At 47.4% G+C, this 20,446-nt stretch overlaps 1 protein-coding gene across 1 annotated transcript in view; it reads left to right on the top strand.

The window, feature by feature from the left end:
- XYLT1 (xylosyltransferase 1) overlaps positions 1–20,446 on the top strand; it is a 301,015-nt gene that overhangs the window by 243,109 nt on the left and 37,460 nt on the right. The window contains exon 6 of the mRNA XM_060120268.1: positions 14,033–14,113. Coding sequence (XP_059976251.1) covers positions 14,033–14,113 — 81 coding nt within the window. The remainder of the gene's footprint in view (positions 1–14,032; positions 14,114–20,446) is intronic.

The raw sequence follows: 20,446 nt of genomic DNA, 5'->3' as shown, positions 1-20,446 counted from the left end.
GGTTGTGTCTCCAGTGCCGGGGGCAGTGCCTGGCACATAGTAGGAGCTCAGTAAGTCCTTACTGAAGTAAGAAATCAGGGAGCAAATGGATCCATGGCCATCCCATGTAACACCACTGTGGCTGCAGTGCCAGTTGCCACTTATTCCCAAGTGGTGGAAGACTCGCTGATCCTTTATTGCATGTTTTTTTACTTCCATGATTATTAAAAGCATCTCAGAGTTTTTTCCTAGATTGAGGACCAGTGGAAAGGTTTTTGTCTTTACTTATTTCTTTCCACCAGAGGCATTTTCAGATCTCTCCGCCATAGAAATGGAAAACATTCCAAAGAGCCAGAGAGTCCATTTCAGAAGAGCAATGGGCCATGGTGGGTTCTCGTAAATCCTAAAGTTGGCTCAGCCACTTCTCCCCTTAACTGGAGGTGCCGGCACAGATAGAGAGGAGCCCCATCTGGGGGCCCAGCAGGCCAAGGGATGGTGATATGTCACACCTGTCCGGCCACATGCTGGCTCCCTTGCAGCTGGGAGAGGGTCCGATATCACATGCAATCCCCTGATGTCATAAGGCAGGTGTCTCAGTTGTCCCTGTCTCCACAAGAGGGGGCTGGGAGGCAGACAGAGCAGCACTTTCCCTCCAGTTTCCATGACCAACACCATGTACCCTCCAGGCCTCCTGGGTGAAGCCCTTGGACTCTGAGGTCAGGTGGCCAGGTACAAATCCCTGTTCCTGTTATACGTGGACTGTCTAACCTGGCACGAGTAATTTAACCTCTCTGTACTTCTTCATTGCAAAATGGGTGATGATAACAGCACCCATCACATGCGGTTGTTGAGAAGGCAAAATAAGAGTCAATATATGGCAGGTGCCTGGAACACATGATTTATATCTTCAGTAGCCATCATCATCATCATCATCGTTATCATCATCATCATCATCACCATTTTTAGGTGAGTTATCCAAGCTTTGAGAAGCTCAGTTTGCTCCACTGTAAAATACAGCTACTGCTGCCTACCTTCTGGAGTGGTGCAAGGATCAAGTGAATAGTGCATACAAAATACCAAGCATGATTCTTTTTTTTTTTTTTTTTTTTTGCAGTACGCGGGCCTCTCACTGCTGTGGCCTCTCCCGTTGTGGAGCACAGGCTCCGGACGTGCAGGCTCAGCGTCCATGGCTCACGGGCCCAGCCGCTCCGCGGTATGTGGGACCCTCCTGGACCGGGGCGCAAACCCGCGTCCCCTGCACCGGCAGGCGGACTCCCAACCACTGCACCACCAGGGAAGCCCCGAAGCATAATTCTTATTGTAGCTATGTTATAATGACTTTTTTTCAGTTTGAAGTTTGGGGCTTCCACTGGTATTTTTTTTATTGTGGTGAAATACGTATATCATAAAATGTACCATTAGTGGCATTTAGCACATTCACAATGCTGTGCGTCCACCATCACTATCTAGTTCCAAACACTTTAATCATCCCGAGAGGAAACCCTGTGCCCACTAAGTAGTCACTCTCCATTTCCCCCGCTTCCCAGCCCCTGGCAATCACCGATCTGCTTTCTGTCTCTATAGATTTACCTATTCTGGACATTTCACATAAGTGAAATCGTACAGTATATGGTCTTTTTTGTTTGGCTTCTTTCACTGACATCATGTTCACAAGGTCCATCCATGTTGAAGCGTGTGTCAGTATCTCGTTACATTTTATGGCTGAGTGATATTCCGTTGTATGGATAGACCACATTTGCTTTATCTAGTCATCTGTCAGTGGATGTTTGGGTCGTTTCCTCTTTTTTGCCTGCTGTGACTAGTGCTGCTATGAATATTCATATACAAAGGTTTTTTTGAACACCCGTTTTCAATTCTTCTGAGTATTATTGGCTTTTTAACATATGTGGTTCAGCTATGTAAGAAAAGGAAGAAACAGTAAAAAGATAAAGTAGGAAAAGAGGGATTTCGGCTTCTGTATCTGGATTTCCTTTTTCTGCCAACCTCAGCTGTTTGGGAGCCAGCAAGGGAACCAACCACAGAGAGTTTGGTCTTGGCTTTGTTCTTGAGCTCCTGGGCGCTGTCCGTGCCCCCAAGGGCCACAGCTCCCCCTGGGGAAAGCCCTGATGACTGTAACTGGTGTGCCTGGGGAGGCCAGCTAGCCAGTCATCCTTCCCCTCCCTCAGAGGGAACAGGCAACAAGAGCTCTGGGATAATCAAGCACTTACTGTGTGCCAGGCTCTGGGCTGAGCCTTTCACATACATGATCTCATGAAGTCTTTGCCCAACTCAGACAAGGAAACGGAGGCTCAGAGGGGTAAAGATCTTACAAGATCACACAGCAAGGAAGGAAATAGGCAAGCTTCAAACCCGGTCACCCAACGCAGAGTGATGTCCCTGCAGGACAGTGGCACATCTGGCTGTCACTCAGTTGGACTCATCTCAGTTGGACCTGCCCAGGTGTCTGCCTTGGTGTAAAAGGGATTCTATGTACGTTTGGCAATTCCATTTCAGGGACCTTGCACAGCCCCAGGGATTTCATTCAACCTTTGTCCCTGTGTATATTAAGCGACTATTCTGTGCCAGACATGGTGCCAGCCAAGGCTTTCTCAGCTGGGGTTCCTCATCTGAACCTCAGAACACAGCAGATCATCAGAGTGACCGTGTTCTTGATTCTTGCAAGTATGGAACATAACTAGTACCATTCCCGATACACAGGAGGCAAGCTAATCCAGGACATACAGTGGATGCCCCGGGAGCAGGGATAAGTTCTGACAGAGACATGGTCTCAGTCCATCACCGCTGTGTCTCCAGCATCTAGAACAGTACCTGACACACAGTAGGTCTAACATAAATATCTGCTGAATGGATGAGCAGGGATAGAGTGACGTGAACAAAATACACATGACTCCCCCCCCCATGCAACATACATACATCCTGTTTTACAATTTACAATACAGTCCTCTTTAATAGTCCAAACCGAGGACCTCGCACTGCAAATAATTCATCAATGATCAGTGAATTTGTACCAGCACCTTTCCAGCATAGCCATGTGTGAACAGGTCTTTGGAATAGTCCCAGATGACATTTGTTAAACTTTTTTTTCTTAAGAAACACTGTCACTATAAGAACAAAAGGGGAGTGGGACTAAGGCATTACCCCTAGTAAACACATCATTAAAGGAGTGCCTGTAAATGGATAGGCTTTACCCAATGAGCAGGATGCATGAATTTATGGAGAGTCAAATAAAACCGGGGCTTAAATTACCCCCATTGAAATGGGTCCATACAACTCAGTGATACCAGTTGAAAAAGCTGAATCCGGGCTTGCCTGGTGGTACAGTGGTTGAGAGTCCTCCTGCCGATGCAGGGGACACAGGTTCGTGCCCCGGTCTGGGAAGATCACACATGCCGCGGAGCGGCTGGGCCCGTGAGCCATGGCCGCTGAGCCTACGCGTCCGGAGCCTGTGCTCCGCAACGGGAGAAGCCACAGCAGTGAGAGGCCCGCGTACTGCCAAAAAAAAAAGAATACACTGGGTGTAGCATGTCCTGATCCTCCAGAATCTCTCTTGAGCCTAGAATCTGTGTCTGCTTGAGGTTTTCAAGGGTGGCTACAGCATTTTTTTTTCCCCGTGGAGGAGTGTATGGCTTCTCTTCTGTGTTGCATCTTGACCTTGTTCCAATACGAACAGGCTAGTGAACCTGGCAGGCTGCCAAGGTGCTCAGGGACAGTCAGCTGTCTTGTGAGCTAAGTCTCACCCCAGGGCTGAAATCTGAACTGACCTAACCCTGATGTTCTGGGAGATGGAGATCCTTGTTGTATTCCACCCCCAGCAGAACGCAGACATTAGTCCTAGAGAAGTAATAATAATAACAACGATAGTGATAGCTAGCATTTCAGCCTTCTGTGGGCTAAGCTACTCAACCTAGAGTGATCCCTGTTGCTCTCCCCTGCCCACCAGTCATTACCCCACTTCTGATACCAGTTTCCGTATCAGCCAGGATTGTTCAGTTGCAAGCAACAGTTAATGCCCTCTTATTTCATTTAATCCTCATAGCCACCCTATAAAGTGTAAGTATTGTTATCATCCTCAGTTTTTTGGTTGTTTTTTTTTTTTGTGGTACGTGGGCCTCTCACTGTTGTGGCCTCTCCCGTTGCGGAGCACAGGCTCCGGACATGCAGGCTCAGCAGCCGTGGCTCACGGGCCCAGCCGCTCCGCGGCATGTGGGACCTTCCCGGACCGGGGCACGAACCCGTGTCCCCTGCATCGGCAGGCGGACTCTCAACCACTGTGCCACCAGGGAAGCCCCCATCCTCAGTTTTAAAGAAGAGGAAATTGAGCTTCAAATAGATGAAATGACCTGCCCAAGGCCACACAGCTCATAAGTGGTGGAACCAGAACTTGAACCTACATCTCTCTGTATTATTTTAACCACTTCATATACTGATGTGTTAGTGTTGGTGCATTGGGGACACTTGTCTGGTGACTTGTTATGGATCATAGGTCATTGCCATCATTTGAACCCAGGGGAATGTGAAATGGTGTAAAATATCTGTTCTTAGCCATACACACAGAAGGAAAGTTGAACTTATCAATACAGATCAGTTTAGTTTAACACTCATTTATACTCTATCCCTTGCCAGTTGAACTGACACTGAGCCGATTCTTGCAAAAACAGGCAGGAATTGACCAGGCAAATGTGCCGGAAAGGTGTCACCAGCATAAGGGACAGTACAGAACGGACTTCATTCTGGAATGCAGCACACGTGTGCAGAGCAGTTTCTGTGGGCCACTCTAAAACAGGCATGAGGACCCAAAGAGGAAGAGGCATGTGGCTGCTAGAACCTGCCCTGTTTCAGGTCTGTGGGGAAAGAGAGACGAATCAGACAAGGTTCATGTCCTCAGGTAGCTTACAGTCAAGGGAACTGAACATATATAACTTATAAATGGGAACACAGGCATATAAGAGTTAAAATGTCACAGCTTGATAGAAGATTGATAAGGAGTGGGAATGCCTTCCCTCCAGCATTTCTAAGCAAAGGATCTAGGGACTTCCTTCTGAAGGCTCCCTTTTACTGAACACCTACTATGGGCCAGGTACTGTGTGTGCCATACCCCCAACACACAGGCAACTCAGAGGGCATTGTCATTCCTATTTTGCAGATTAGAAAACTAAGACTCAGCGAGCTTGCTTAAAATCAAACAGCCAGAAAGTGGCAAAGATCAGAGAGAAACTTCTACAAACACCTTTCTAAAAACAGCTTTCATTTCAGCGAAGTTTTGGCTTTCCCACATAAATCGCATTTACTTTTAAGATTCAGTCTTTTGATGTCCTCCAAAGGAGGGCTTGTCTTGTCCCCCTCAAAACCAAATCAAATAACTGGCTGTAATCAGTCGTTGTAAAGGGATGCAGAATTTAGTTAACCAAATGTTCTGCTCATTTGAGATGTCTCGTGGCATATGAGGACAACCAGATTTCAGAGAATTAAAATACAATCAAACAGACTTCACACTCACACACACGCGTGCGTGTGCAGCTGAATGGCAATTCAGTTCTTCATTCATGATTCCAGTAGTGTTCTTGTATCAGGCTCGGCCTCTGGGTGCTGATTCTTGTCAGTTACCTTTCCATTACAGCCGTCTGGAGGAAGGGCTGCCGTGTTTAGAGTTCCCACTGATGGAAAGTCAGATAAACTGCCTCTTAGAATGGCTGATGTATGCTTAAAATGAAAAATGTATTTTACAAATGTTCTGTGAAAGCGTTGAGGCTTTGAGAAATGGTTTGCCAGTTCCTAGAAATGCAGTGAGCATGTTTTAATTCTGTGTCATTTTCACCAGTAACAAAAAGATGCATCCAATTAAAAGCAACTGGGTTTTATTATCCAGGTGGTTATCTAGTTTGCTCTCTGCCTGTATGGAGGGGAAGAGCTGTCCCCTGGTGCCTCCAGAATGCTTTGTGCTTTAGTTCACGTGGTGTTTCACCCCCTATCCCAAGAATCTCCCTGTTTGTCTGCCTTCCCCACTGTCCCCACCACTAGAGGACAGGTACCATGACTGCCTTACCTACTGAGGTTCCAGGGGTCTGGCATCTGACCTATCAAACTGGGAAATCATGTTTCCCAGGAGAGCAGACGGAACTTGCAAAGTCTTAAAGTCATGAAAGGGCACAGAACATTTAGAGAACTTCAAGTAATCTCGAAGACTGAACAGGCAGAACCAGCTGACAACCCACTTTCTAGCCTTGCTAAGGAGTTAGGACACTGTCCTGCAGGGGATGGAGAGCCACCAAGGATATTAAGTAGAAGAGGAGGCACGATCAGACTTACGTTTTAGAAGATCTTACAACTGCTTCCCCAAGGATGGATTAGAGTGGAGTCTAGAAGCTGGGGCTGCATTTTATCCAGTTCACTTTTCCTCAGGTACCCAACTATGGCTGTAATTATGCCCCCAGGGTTCAGGAAGAATTACAGCATCTAGCTTTCCCTGTATCCTAGCACTCGGGTCTCGCTGTGAGCTTCCACCACGTTTGGATCAGGGGTTGCCTTCTCTTATCTCCAGTTGCCTTTGCTCTTGCCTCTTCTTCAGGGAGCCCTGAACTTGGCCTTTCCTCTGGTTGTTCTGGAGTTCTGGCCTTCCTGAGAGATTTCCTAGCAGATAAGAAGACTTCGTTAAGGCTCAAGCATGAACCATCTGGAAAGTCGAGGACAGTGATGGCAGTGTCTCTCCCCAACCCAAAAAGAAATAAGCCTTATGGAAAAATGGGTCTGAATCCACTTGTGAGATGGAGTGCAGCGAGAGGAATCAGGTGGCTGGGGTCAGATTATAGACGGCACCACAGAAAGGCCCACACCCCGGACAGACGGCTTTATCTATATGAACTCCTATGTGCAACATATGCTCCACAACAATCCCCTTGGAAGGAAGTAGGAGGCTTCAGAAGGTGGCTGCGGTTTCCTCTGCTTGTTTCCTGGCTCTTTCTAAAGAAATGAAGCACATTCTTGTAGCCTGTTCACCACGAGGAAAGCAGGATTGAAAAGAGCCTGCACTCTTGACCTGGGGTGCTGAGGTCCAAATCTCAGCTCCACCTCTTCTAAGACTTTGGCCAAACTGTTAAACCTGTGTGTCCCACTTTATTCACATATAAACTAGTACCTGCTTGATGGGGTTACTGTGAAATTAAAAGAAGGAGGAGCACTTAGCACTTTGCAGGCAACAAAAGGCATGTTTTCTACCCTCATTATTATTGTTTTCTGCCCCACATCTCTCCCAGGTCACAGACACAGGGAGCAGCATTCCTGGCAGATGGAATGGGCTGGGCAAAGGCACAGATGTAGAAGTGAATGCCTGTGCTCTCCGCCCTCGGGGGCTGAGCCCGTCCCATGGGGCGGGCGCTGTGCTGAATCACTGTTGAGCACCTACTGTGTACCGGGTCCTGGAGGAACAGAATGGAATTAGACCCAATGCCTGCTCACCTTATGACTCTAGCCAGGCTCCTGAAAAGTATCGTCCAAGGTGCCTGATTGAAAATCCCGGGGCTGGGCCTCCCTGGTGGCGCAAGTGGTTGAGAGTCCGCCTGCCGATGCAGGGGATGCGGGTTCGTGCCCCGGTCTGGGAGGATCCCATATGCCGCGGAGCGGCTGGGCCCGTGGGCCATGGCCGCTGAGCCTGCGCATCCGGAGCCTGCGCGTCCGGAGCCTGTGCTCCGCAACGGGGGAGGCCACAACAGTGAGAGGCCCGCATACCGCAAAAAAAAAAAAAAAGAAAAGAAAATCCCGGGGCTATTAGCAGACAGATGGGCACCAGCTGGAACAGCTGCCCCGAGTACTGAGGAGGATAGTTCTCTGCCGTGCCCCCCACACCCCTTGCTGCTTGACAGAAGGTTCATTTGGGTCCCACTGGCTGTTGGTACCATGGGGAAACCAGAAGGCCCCTGCTCAGACCTGGCCAGCCTGCTGGAGAAGCCCACCAGCCTCCCCCGCTCCATCCCCTTTACAGTTTCCTTCTCCCTGCCCACACCACTGGTAGCCAGCTGGTCAGTTCCTGTGCAATGATGTGAGCCCCAGCCAGGCCCTCGACCCTTGGGGCAGCCTCAGTCCACGTAATGAGTCTTTCTGAAAGCAAAGAGAGACTCAAAAGCATCCTTTGCATGAACATTTCCACATCTGGGAATTTAATCCTACAAAAATCTATCATACCCACATGTGGAAAGATAAATGTGCGAGGATGTTCGTAGGAGCAATACCTGCAAGCAGGGAGGCGAATGAGGAAACAACCTAAATGTCCATCACTAGGGGATCGGCTGTGCCCATTCCACAGGAGGCTGTGTGGCCATTAAAAGGATGAAGTCTGGGGCTTCCCTGGTGGCGCAGTGGTTGAGAGTCCGCCTGCCGATGCAGGGGACACGGGTTCATGCCCCGGTCTGGGAGGATCCCACATGCTGCAGAGCGGCTGGGCTCCTGAGCCATGGCCGCTGAGCCTGCGCGTCCGGAGCCTGTGCTCTGTGACGGGAGAGGCCACAACAGTGAGAGGCCTGCGTTCCACAAAAAAAAATAAAAAAATTAAAAGCCACGAAGATGCATATTCCCGTTTCTGTAATAAAAAATGGATATAAATACTACAGTATCTACTTCATAGGGTCGACATGAGGAATAAGTGAGTTAACAGGTGCAAAGTGCTTAAAATAGTGTCCCCACATAGTAGGTACTCAAGTGTTAGATGGTGTTGTTGCCTCTGCTGTAATTTCATGATCTTGCTGTAGCCTGAGTTTCATAGTTATAATTTTAAAAGCACAGGAGATGGTTACAGTTGGCCTTCCCACCATCGTGGTTTTCTGTACTCGGGTTTATCGTAGAAAGATGGAGGATGACGTTTCTCCTGGGGTCACACATCCCGTGGCAGATCCATGTGCTCAGAACCATCTGATTTTAAAATGAAAACTTCTGTGTCCTGGGCACCCCCTCAGTCCTGGGCACCCCGAGGCAGATGGCCACTCTCCATATGCCTTTGGTGGCCCAGTTGCTTTAGGAGGAATACGGACAAGGCATCATTATTGCTTTTCACATGTCATAGGAGAAGACATAAAAACGGTACGTCAGGATGGAATATTTTTTAGCCTTATAAAGGATAGAAATTCTGACCCATGCCACCACATGGAGGAACCTTGAGGACATTGTGCCATGTGAAAGAAGCCAGTCACATAAAGATAAATGCTGTATGATCCCACTTATGTGAGGTCCCTAGAGTTTGACTACTCTGAATATTCACAGAGACGGAAAGAAGAAGGATGGTTGCCGGGGGCAGGGGGATGTGGGGAGTTGTTGTGTAACGGATTCAGAGTTTCAGTTTTGCAAGATGCAGAGAGTTCTGGAGATGGATGGTGGTGATGGTTGCACAACAATATGAATGTTCTTAATACAACTAAACTGTACACTTAAGGTGGTCAATATGGCAAATTTTATGTGTATTTTGCCACCATTTAAAATTTGAAAAATAGAAGGGTACATCAGCTACCACAAATATTGTTGCACAGGGTAATGCAAAGATGGTACTTAAATTGAACATACATAGGAAATAACTGTACAGATGATACACTAGTGGAAGAAGTTGGGGAAATACTGTAGTATATTCTGAGCTCAGATTGAAGGTGCCTCAATGCTCAGCTTGCCCGATTCCACAGGCCTCCATCCACTGCCTCTCACACACACTTTGCTCCACAAATGGCCCACCCACTGCATCCAGGAGGGCTAAATCCGGTGCCCTCTGGGGTCTGGGCATACCTGGCAGCATCAGGGGTTTGAAATCCTGACATTCACTCAACTCTTTGCTGAACTTTGCTTTAGCGCCGTCAGCCTTGCCATCAGCCAGGAACACCTTTGGCAGCGTCTTAGCATCCTGTATCAGGGAAGGGGTATTGGGGTGGGCAGGAGGGACCCAGAGGAGGGCAGTTGGCTCTGTGATGGGCTCCTTCCAAGTGGGACTGAGCAGGTCCCATCCGCTCCTTGCCCTGCCACTCGCTGCCTGCAGACAGGCTGGGCTGTGACTGGACTTCTGGGCACCCGAGGACCTAAGAGCTCTCCCCCTTCTTCCTGGGTGTCTTCATGCCCAGAGCTACATGCGTATCCGACACACACAGCAGTGTGGTGGTCCTCTGGGAGCCAGTTCATAACTGTGACGCCAGCTGGGAGACTGTAGACAGGTTCCCTTCTGTGGAGCATCTCCCAAACCATGCTCTGCAGAAAATTCGTGGGTATGACGCACAGGGAGCTTTCCAAGTTCAAATCCAATTGGGTCTTTATACTGCTGTCCTCAGTTCAAAATGTCTTAAGCTTCTGATGCTCACGATGGCAATAATAATACTATTAAATAGCAGTTAACCTTTATCAAGGGCTTACTGTGGGCTGGGTGCTACTGCACGGGTCTTACATGCATTATTTTATTTAATACTCCCAACACCTGAGGCTTATTGAGATGAAAGTAACCTGCCTGAAGTCTGGGCTCTCAGGAAGAGACCGTGGGGAGAAGATGAAGAGGAAGAGAATTAACTACCAATATTCATGCTTGGCTTGAAGCAGCACTTCCTAAACTTTAAAGGGCACACACATGCCCTGGGAGTCTTGTTAAAAGGCAAATTTTAACTCAGTATGTCTTGGGTGGAGCCTGAGGTAGGGCATGTCTAATAGCAGTGGGCTAATGCTGCTGCTCCCAAGACCAGGCTCTGAATAAGGAGGCAGTGGAACACATGTGTGTTTTCTCTTGTACCTGGGATGGAATTCATTCACTCATTCATTCATTCATTCATCCATCCATCCATCCATTCATTTGTAGAAGCCATCTAGTAGCAAAGAACGCGAGCTTTGCATTTGGAACCAGGTTCCAATCCTAGTTCTGCACTGTTCACTAAATGGGTGTGTTCTCTGAGTCTCAGTTGCCCATCTGTAAAATGGGAATGAAACTCGCATTTTAGAGACCTTTGTGATTATTAAATGCAATAAATTGTAGCAAAAGTCTGCCCTGGGGCTTAGAGCATGGTGGACATTTCATAATGGTGGTGCTTCGGGAGCTCATCTTGCTATTCATGTATTTCCTTCTAACCGAGGTTCCCACATGGTTCCAAGAAGTTTATTTACATTAAAATAAATGTATTTATTAAAACAAATTATTTACTGTAATATTTATTTACTTACATATTCCCATAAAGATGTCCCAGTGGCTCCAAAGGCCACAGTGATGGGTCCCAGAGGCCCACCATGAATCAGAGGAACTGGCATAGACGTGTCTTCTGATAATTTCCACAAAAGGTGGAAGGAAATTGTGGAGGAGACAGACACAAGTGATGAGCTGTGGAATTCACTTGGCAAATGACTCCACCAGAAAGGAGTGAGAAATGCGTGTGAGGGGGAGAGAGTGGGAGAGAGCAGGGAACTGGGTAAAATGACAACAGATAGCAAGCTGTTAATTATCTAGAGGGAACTAAATATTATGTAGGCAATTACCAACAGGCGTCAGAAAGCCCCATAGGGAAACCTGGTCCTCAGCCGAATTCTGTCTCCCCCCGCAGAAGGGCTGGGGGACAGGTTTTAGCTCGCGGGGCAGACTCTTCACCCAGGGAGGGGGAGGCAGGGTCCCCTCCGTGTCCAGCCCAGCCAGGACCCAGCGTTGTGCTTTGAAAATCGCTTTACCCACAAGCTCTGGGCCTGGAATCCGCAGCCCCCTCCCTGTCTGCGCTCCCTCCCCTAAGATGTCATCTTTTGAGACGATTTCATGTGGAAGCATCGCTAAGTAAATTCGCTAAATGCCTATTCATCCCCGTCAGATGGGGACGCAGTGAAGCGGTAAATGTGACAATGGCCCCAGCTCGGGGCCCTGAAAAGCGCTTTCTGGGGCTGCTAAATGGAGCCTCAGCCGCTGACCCTGGGAGGCCTGAGGCTTCGTGAGAGGGGGCCCAGGAGCCCCTGCCCGGCCCCTTCAATCCTGCCGCTCTGAGGCCGCTCAGAGGCCCCTCTTTATTATTCCTGCTGCCAGGGACCCATTCAGAGGTTAACTTGTCCCGGTATTCATCAGGAGGACAATAATGAACTGTCGCAGAGAGTAGAGAGGGGGTTGGTAAACAGGAACTGCTAAGACGCGGAGATGGAACGGGCCTCTATGGTTTGGAAAGAGAGATTGCTTTCATTTCCTTCGCAGGCTGGTTTAGTTTCCACCTCTCCAGCGACTTCAAGAGGCCCTCTGCCCACAGCAACCCGTAACTGGGAGGGAAGCACGCGTGGGCTTTACGTCGCCTGTTTGCGGAGATGCTCCACGTACGCAGGGACACATGGACTTGGCCTTTTGCCTGCGTCCCCGGGGTTCGCCTCTGTGCGCATCGGCAGGACTAAGCCTTCTGTGTTTGTGCCTGGGCGGGTTTACCTTGCTGTAGGCACACGGGGTTTTTCTGGCATCTGCGGCCACTAGAACGGCAGGTTTTGAAGTGGTGTTGATTTCTGTAAACTAGTACGGGATGTCGGCAGTGCTCGTTTCCACTGCAGCATCTGTTAACTTCTCTGTCCCCCTCCGCTGAAATTATGAGTTGGTCAACAACAGTTGTCCAACCAGAGAGCAGGGGCTTGGAGTGGCGCGACCGCAGGTGATGCAGGGAACTGAAGGAGGGGGTGAGGGGTGAGGGGTGAGGGCGGCCCTGACCGGGTGGTGGGAGGCCAAGAGCAGAGCAGCTCTCATTTATTGTGCACCTACTGAATGCCCTTTAAGTCCACCCAGTTATGCATCAGTATGTATACCTACTGTGTAAAGGGCAGCCAGGTGAAGGCTACCACTCAGGTTGAATGACTTACCATAGGACACACAGCTGGGTCAGGAGTGGAGCTGGGATCTGTCCCCAGCCCTTTCTGCTTCTAGAGCACAGGCATCGCTTTCTTAGGCACCCACCTGCCCCCCAAAGTCTAGCCTCCTTTCTCTTCCCAGAGATGTGCCTTCACCGTTTCTCCCAATTTGAAACAATGGTTGACCCTCTCCTTCTAAGTAAAAATCCCTGAGCAGAGAAGCCAGATGATAAAGGAGCTGTCACTTCAGCACCATTTACCTGTTTGGGTTTATTCAGCGTAAGAGGCAACTGCGTTTCTGGCAGATGGAGACCCCGTGTGACTGCCTTTTAAAGTACTGTCACAGCTGTATGCACAAGCTGATTAGCTGTGACTACAGTGCTAGTGCTGAGATTGATGGCGATAAATCTGGGATAACAATGCTGGGAACAATGTCACCCGTTTGCATCGCACTTCGTATTTCTTAAAGCTCTCTCAGTCAGCCTGGGGGTTATGGATTCATTCATTCATTCATTGACTCATTCATTCCTCAAAACGCATTTGAAGGAGTCAGTTTAAACTCATCTCACCTTGAGTCATCCATTCATCCAACAAACATTAATGTACCTCCTAGTATGTGCCAGTGATGAGTGAGTTTCATTAGGTTCTGTCCTCACGGAGCTTACATCCTAATGTAAGCAAATATGGCTCTTTCAGATGGTGATGAGCTCATGCTGTAAATACAGTGATGTGATGGGGGTGGGGGGAGGCAGGTGCTACTTTAGGTTGGGCAGCAAAAAAAAAAAAAGAAAAAGAAAAAGAAAAGCTTCTCTGAAGAGGTGACATTTGAAAGGAGACCTGGATGACAAGAGCAGACATGGAAAGATATGGGGTAGAATTTCCCAGGCACGGCAAGTGCAAAGGCCCTGAGGTTACTCTGTATCTGGCATTGACGTATTCACTGATGCCTTACTGTTTGCCAAGCCCAGTGTTGGGCACTGGAGGTTCCAAAACAAATAAGGTACTATGCTTATTCTCAAGGAGTTCACAGCATATGGAGTATGTAAGAGACAAACAGTCCATTTTAGCATACTGTGGTAAGCTCAATGATGGCGACACATGAAAGAAGATGCCTTACCTACCTGCATGGTGTGAAAGAAGGAGAGGACCTGGTTTCTGTGACAAAGAAGGGAGCCAGGACACAAAGTCTCCATGATTTCTGGAGGACCCTGACTTTCCTCTCGGTTTGCTTCCACAGGACAAATGACCAGCTGGTGGCATTTCTCTCCCGATACCGAGATATGAATTTCTTGAAGTCACACGGCCGGGACAATGCAAGGTAGTATATCCTCCCCCTACCCTTGTGCAAAAGGGAAATGAAAATCTGAGTGATCATTTGGGGGCTTCCTTCTAGGCTGGTTTGATGCAGTCAGAGAAAAGTTGGGGATGGCAGAGAGGCCTGGCATGGATGGGCCTTGGCCCTTTCTTTGTAGCATCTGAAATGGTGTCTCCTGACAGCCAGGGACAGAGATAACAGTGAATGTGTCTCATCGTGTCATAGTCCTTTACACCTTTTCCCCCAAGCCCTTTCATGAGTCCATTATCACATTATGGCTGTCCTTCAAGGAAACTAGGGTAGTCATTTTAATACCCAATTTATTGGTAGGAAGACTAAGGCCCATAGTTTAAGTAAATGATGTCCCCAGATCATTCATTCGGTCAGCCAGTCATTCAACAAATATTCACTTAGTGCCAAGCATGTGCCAGGCACCCTTCTAGAGTAGAACAAGACAAAATCCTCACTCTCATGGAATTTACCTTCTAGCAGGAAAGGGTCTCATACCAGCATGGAGTTGAACTCAAGTATCCCGACTCCCAGCGCTGTGCCCTCACCATTGCCTCACTCTTGCTGCCTAAGACGTTGGCAGGGATTTGAGGCACCAGAAACCCAACCTGGATCTTTGTGCCTCTCTCACTTACACTGAGCAAAGCCAAACAGCATCACTACAGTCCCGCTTTGAGCTGAGTCTAAATCTCCATGGCCAGAGATCAGCTAGAAGGGACACAGTCTTGAGCACCCTCTGTAGGAGGGACCACAGGATCCGCTCCACCATCTGGACATAAAACACTGCCCAGGATCACTCTGCCATCATCTTAGAGCCTTTTCCTAGCGTTGCATTCAGAGCTTAATCTGGCAGCTCACAGGATACCTTTAGCGTGTTAATGTGTTTTGTTTGGCCTTCGTGCTGGTTTTGTTTTGTTTAATTCAGGTGCTTCATTTGAAAGTTAATAGCCCCATTTAAAAATAGCAATATTTCCCAGGGAAATCCAGATTTCCAGCTCATCTTAAAAGAGCCAAAGGTCCACTAAATCTGTGCTTGAATTTCCTCATGGAAGTTATGATCTGGATCTTCGACAAAGCCCACGTTCTACAGGTTGCTGCAGTCCTTGCTGCCCTCTCCCCTAGCTCACCCTGTTGGCATTTCAGTTTGCCATCGCTGCTGTAGGTGTTCTCTGCCACTGCCAGTAGAGGTGTCATTTTAGCTGTTTCTGTGATCCACTTTACCCAGATATCCACAGAAGGGATCCACAGAAGCAAGCAGCGAGCTCCATTTCCTGAGCTTTCAGGAAGTAACCCCAGAATCCTTGGGTTGTATCATTTTCCTTAACTTTAACTTTGATTGCATCCAGCTGTCTATTTCTAGATTGGGCCTGTCCTACTGGCAGCCTGCATTCTTTACACTTAAAAGGAGCCCCCAGACTTGAAGATGCTCTGTAAATTAGCACAGATTAATATAGCATGCTCTGGCCACTACACTGAAGAGGCCTGGTGGATAAAGAAGAATTGTAGACATATAGTGGACTGTGTTCCTACTAAGTGCACATCGCTCTGCTGGGCCCTTTTCACACGGGATCCAACTTTATTCTTACAGTCACTCCATGTAAAAATACGTATTATTATCTCCATTTGTCAGGAGAAGAAAGGGGAGCTTTGGGAGCCCAAATGATTTTCCCAAAGTCACACAGCTGGTAAGTGCTAGAGTTTGAACCCAATTCTCTGGCCCCAAAGCCCATGGAAGCAGGGTGGAGCGGAACAAGATTCCATGGAGGTGGTAAGTTATCAGAACTAGACCAGATATTGGTATCCCCACCCTTAGGTAGAGAATGAAGATGCTTCTTCACTTCCAGGTAACTTATAATACATGTTTTGTGCAAAGTCATATCATTAGAAGGGAATCCACTGTAAGTTGATAGACTTGTGTCTGAATTACATCCACCCTAGTATTGTTGTTTCAGCCTGCTCAGTATTTATTCTCTATCTACTATTTCCAGACCCTGTGCTAGGAACTGGCTAAAACACAGAGGTTAAAATCATGAGGTTTTGAGGTCATACCTCCTGGGTTGAAGTTCTGATCCACCACGTCCTGTCTGTGTTTCACTGGACTGGTGACTTAACCTCTCTGAGCCGGTTCCCTTATCTGTACAATGGAAGCATTAATGGACTTACACACACGAGATTGTTGGAAGGATTAAATGAGATGTTGTATATAAAGCATTTGGCATATCGTAAATGCCCTATGAAGATGATGATGGTGATGGTGGTGGTAGTGATGATGTCATTGCCATGATAAACATTGGACTCAAATATTGCAGGTGGGAGAAATAAATAGATGGTGTATAGGCCAGAGTTGTGCCTCTGGGTGTATGAGTACATCTTGTCCAGTTGATGTGCATCAGCAGTTGACAGGTGGTACCCAAACGGCACAGCAGGATAAAGACGCAGGCTAAGGAGTTGCTGCTTGCATCTCCCTCTAAAACCCTAAAACCCAAGGCTCTCTGGGCAAAACAGCTCACAAGTTCCAACAGTCACGCATGAGTCCTCAGCTGGGATTCTCTCACTTAGATGAATTCAGGAGATTAATTTAGAATTAATTCAATAGTAAAATGAGCCATCAACGGTGACTTTCTCCTCTTTGTCAGTTGAGGCCTCACCTGCTGAGTGAACAAACCTAGCCACGCCCATCTTCCCTCATGTCTCCCACGGGTGCAGCCTGGGTGGGGCTTCGCTCTGGCTCTGCACTGACGGCATGTTAGGAAGGACCCTTTTTGGTGGGAAGTGACAGAGACTCAGCCCAAACTCGCTTAAAGGGTAAAGGAAGTTATTGGGTGATGCAACTAAAACATTAGTATCTCACTTCAGACATAGCTGCATCAAGCAGTTCAAATGATATCATCAAGCCCAGACTCTCTGTTAATTCTTTTTTTTTTTTTTCTGGCTGCTTAATTATTTCTTATTATTTCTGGAGAGGGTTAAAGTAAAATAAACACATCACATCAAATAGCCAAGTAGTTCACTGGCAGGAATCTTTTTTTAAATTAATATATAACCAACATATATTAGTTTCAAGTAAGTGATATAACAATTCAATATATGTATATATTGTAAAATGACCACCACAATAAGTCTAGTTAATATCCATCATCACCCATGGTTACACTCTTTTTTCTCGTGATAAGAACTTTTAAGATCATAGCAAATTTCAAATATGTACAACACAGTATTGTTAACTGTAGCCACCGTGCCGTACATTACATCCCCGGAGCTTACTTGTTTTATAACTGAAAGTTTGTACCTTTTAACCACCCTCACCCATTAACTTCTGTTAGTTCTCTTTCGCTTTGTGTTGGTTTAATTTTCTGGCTCCAGACGGTGACCCTTCTCAACATATTAGCCTCATTTTACTGGTAAGGTAACTGAGACTCAGAGAGGTGAAGTAACTTGCTTAAGCTCACGCAACTAGGGCAGGGTTAGGACTCAAACCTAAGTGAGTGTGTCCCCAGAGCCCAAGCTCAAATCCCTGCATCATGCAGCCTCTCTGTGTTCTGGTCCTGCTTTCCTCCAATATGCTGGGTGGCTTTGAGGCAGCCACTCTGCTTCTCTGGGCTTCATTTTCTCCCTTTGAAAAACAAAGTGGTTGAATGACATGATCTCCAAATGCCTTCCCATTCTGATGCTTCCTGCTTCGGGACCAGACAGTGTGACAGAGGCAGAGAGTTTAGAAGACAGAGAGATGGAGAGGGACAAAAGCAAGCAGTGAGATACCAAATAGGCCACAGGGCGCCTTCGTTTTTAATTCCACATGGCTCCTGATAGCAGTTTTGACCTTCTGTCCCCAACTTCAGCCTCTAGCAGCCAATTTGGACTTCCAGCTCCCGCTGCTAAGAGATGGCATAAAGGCAAACTGGTACTTTAATAGCTGCCAAATTGGTCCTGACTGTTCCTATAATTAAATCAAGGGGAGTGTTGTGTTCACTGTATTTCCTTGCTTTCCTCCAAAAATGAAGTAGCTAGATATATTAAAAGACATATAGCACAATTATCAGTTTCCCAGATAACCTCTGCAGGGCTAAAAGAAGTAAGTGCCCTGAATAAGCAGGTCTTGGCAAACATCCCCAGGAACTCCTGGGTTCTGCTCGGGGAGTATTGGAGAAGTTTCCCAAATCTCGGCAGCCTGATCAAGGCTCAGTGTGTAGGGACAGCCCCCTTACAGGGAGATGGAAAGGGAAAATCATTTCCCTCAGCTGGAAGAGAGTTTCCTCTGGGAATGTTCTGGCCTTGATTGGTCTAAGTTCTCCAAATAATTCAAGGTCACCAGGGCCCCAGTGCTTAGCCCTGGGGCAGAGTGTGGTGTAGTGGTAAGAGCTTGGGCAGTGGAGTCCAGACACCTGTGCCAAAATGCCAGCTCTGCCGTATGACAGCCAGGGGACTTTGACAAATGGCTTTGACTCTCCATGTCCTCTTCTTTATAAGATCTGGACAGTGATGTGGGGATTGCAGAGGGCTGAGTATCCTCACTGACCACAGGAAGTGCCGAGCCAGGTGCTTTCGAGTTGTTTTATCCTCTTTTCAAGAGTACAGCTGAGGCTTGCAAAGTTGCTTTAACTTGCTCAAGGTTCCACACAGCTGGCATTGGAGTCTGGTTAGGTCTGACTTTTATCACCCCATAATTAATGACTGCATCTGAGAGGACCTGTTGTTTTCAGTTCTTGGGGTGTGTGGATGAAAGAGCAAAACTCTGCTGATTTTAAGCAGAATCCTTTTTAAAGGAGCAAGGGAGGAAAATCAGTCCTTCCCCTACTTTCTAGAGTCACCCTATCCCAAAGTGTGTGCACAATCCACCAGTGATATGTGAGATTATTTTGGGGTGTTCATAAATGGGCATCATGGGAGAGTTAGTATTGATTTTATGTATATCAACTAAAATTTATATAATTAGCCCATCTATGATTTCATGGACATGATGCTTAGAATAAGACTAAGTTTAAAAGAAAACAGTTGAAGCTATCTAAAGTTGGTTTAGAAAAGAAATATTAAGGAAAGTCTCATACAAACTTCATAAAACCTATAGCATAGCAGTTAAGAATCTGGGTTCTGGACCCCGACTGCCAGCGTTCGTATGCTGAGCACTCACTAGGTGTGTGGCCTTGGGTGAGTTACATCAATCACTTGTGCTTCAGTTTCCTCATCTGTAAAGTGGGAATAATGATAATAAAACCAACCTCATAGAATCGCTGCAAGAATTAAATGAGTGACTATGTGAGTAAGCTCTTGGAATAGTTAGTTACGCATATTAAGTTGATGATGGTGGTGATGTTGATAGTGGTGATGGTGACAATGATGGAAAAGCCTTGAAGATGGTATATATACACGTGATTAATGTTTTCGAAACACTTTCTACAACTCTTAGAGAAACAACTAGCATTTCAAATGTAAGAAGACTAGACCAGAAGGAAGCTAGGAGGGGTCCCAGCCCTCAGGCCAGAAGTGGCATAAACAAGTTTCTTCCTGTTCCCTGGTCTGGGGCCCACTTGCTAGAGGCGGCAGTCCCTCGCTGGGCACCAGCATGGCAGCTAAAGCAGCTTCAGCAGCTTCTTCTCTCTGACATTGAACTAATCTTCAGGCCCAAACCTCCCTTGATGTATAAATAGGCAATTGTTTAACCAAAAGTTGTCAGATCCATCGAGAGCCTGGCCAGGAACCTCCTCCAAGCAAATCTGCTTTCAGGAGGCCCTTTGGTGCCAACTTGCTTATCAGGAGAAGAGCTCTCTCCCCATCTGTTTCGTAGCACCATGATTGATGGGAGGAGGTAATTAATATCTCATCTCCAATGGGGAAAGCAGATTGCATTTCCCTCTTGCTTTTCTTAAACCCAACCGGTGAGTTTATCCCTGTTTGCATGTTCACTTTATTTAATCCAGTTATGGTAGCCATGTCAAAATAAAGCTTAGCATCACACAGGCACCTATACAAAGCTGTGTACACAGACGCTCTCTGGGCCTCCGTATGAGTTTGGTTTTTGTTTTTTTTTTTTGCGGTACGCGGGCCTCTCACTGTTGTGGCCTCTCCCGTTGCGGAGCACAGGCTCCGGACGCGCAGGCTCAGTGGCCATGGCTCACGGGCCTAGCCGCTCCGCGGCACGTGGGATCTTCCCGGACCGGGGCACGAACCCACGTCCCCTGCATCGGCAGGCAGACTCTCAACCACTGTGCCACCTGGGAAGCCCTCCGTATGAGTTTTGAGGTCAACTTTCAATCTTTTCTTTTTTCAAAACAATACATGTCAAAGTTGGACCAAAGGCTAGAAGGAAAATATGTGCAGTGTCATCTCTGA

The sequence above is a fragment of the Mesoplodon densirostris genome, chromosome 16 (genome assembly GCF_025265405.1).
Source record: "Mesoplodon densirostris isolate mMesDen1 chromosome 16, mMesDen1 primary haplotype, whole genome shotgun sequence".
In the NCBI taxonomy this organism is placed as follows: Eukaryota; Metazoa; Chordata; class Mammalia; order Artiodactyla; family Ziphiidae; genus Mesoplodon; species Mesoplodon densirostris.
The sequence above is the reverse complement of the archived record's forward strand: the minus strand, read 5'-3'. Positions and strand labels throughout refer to the sequence as shown.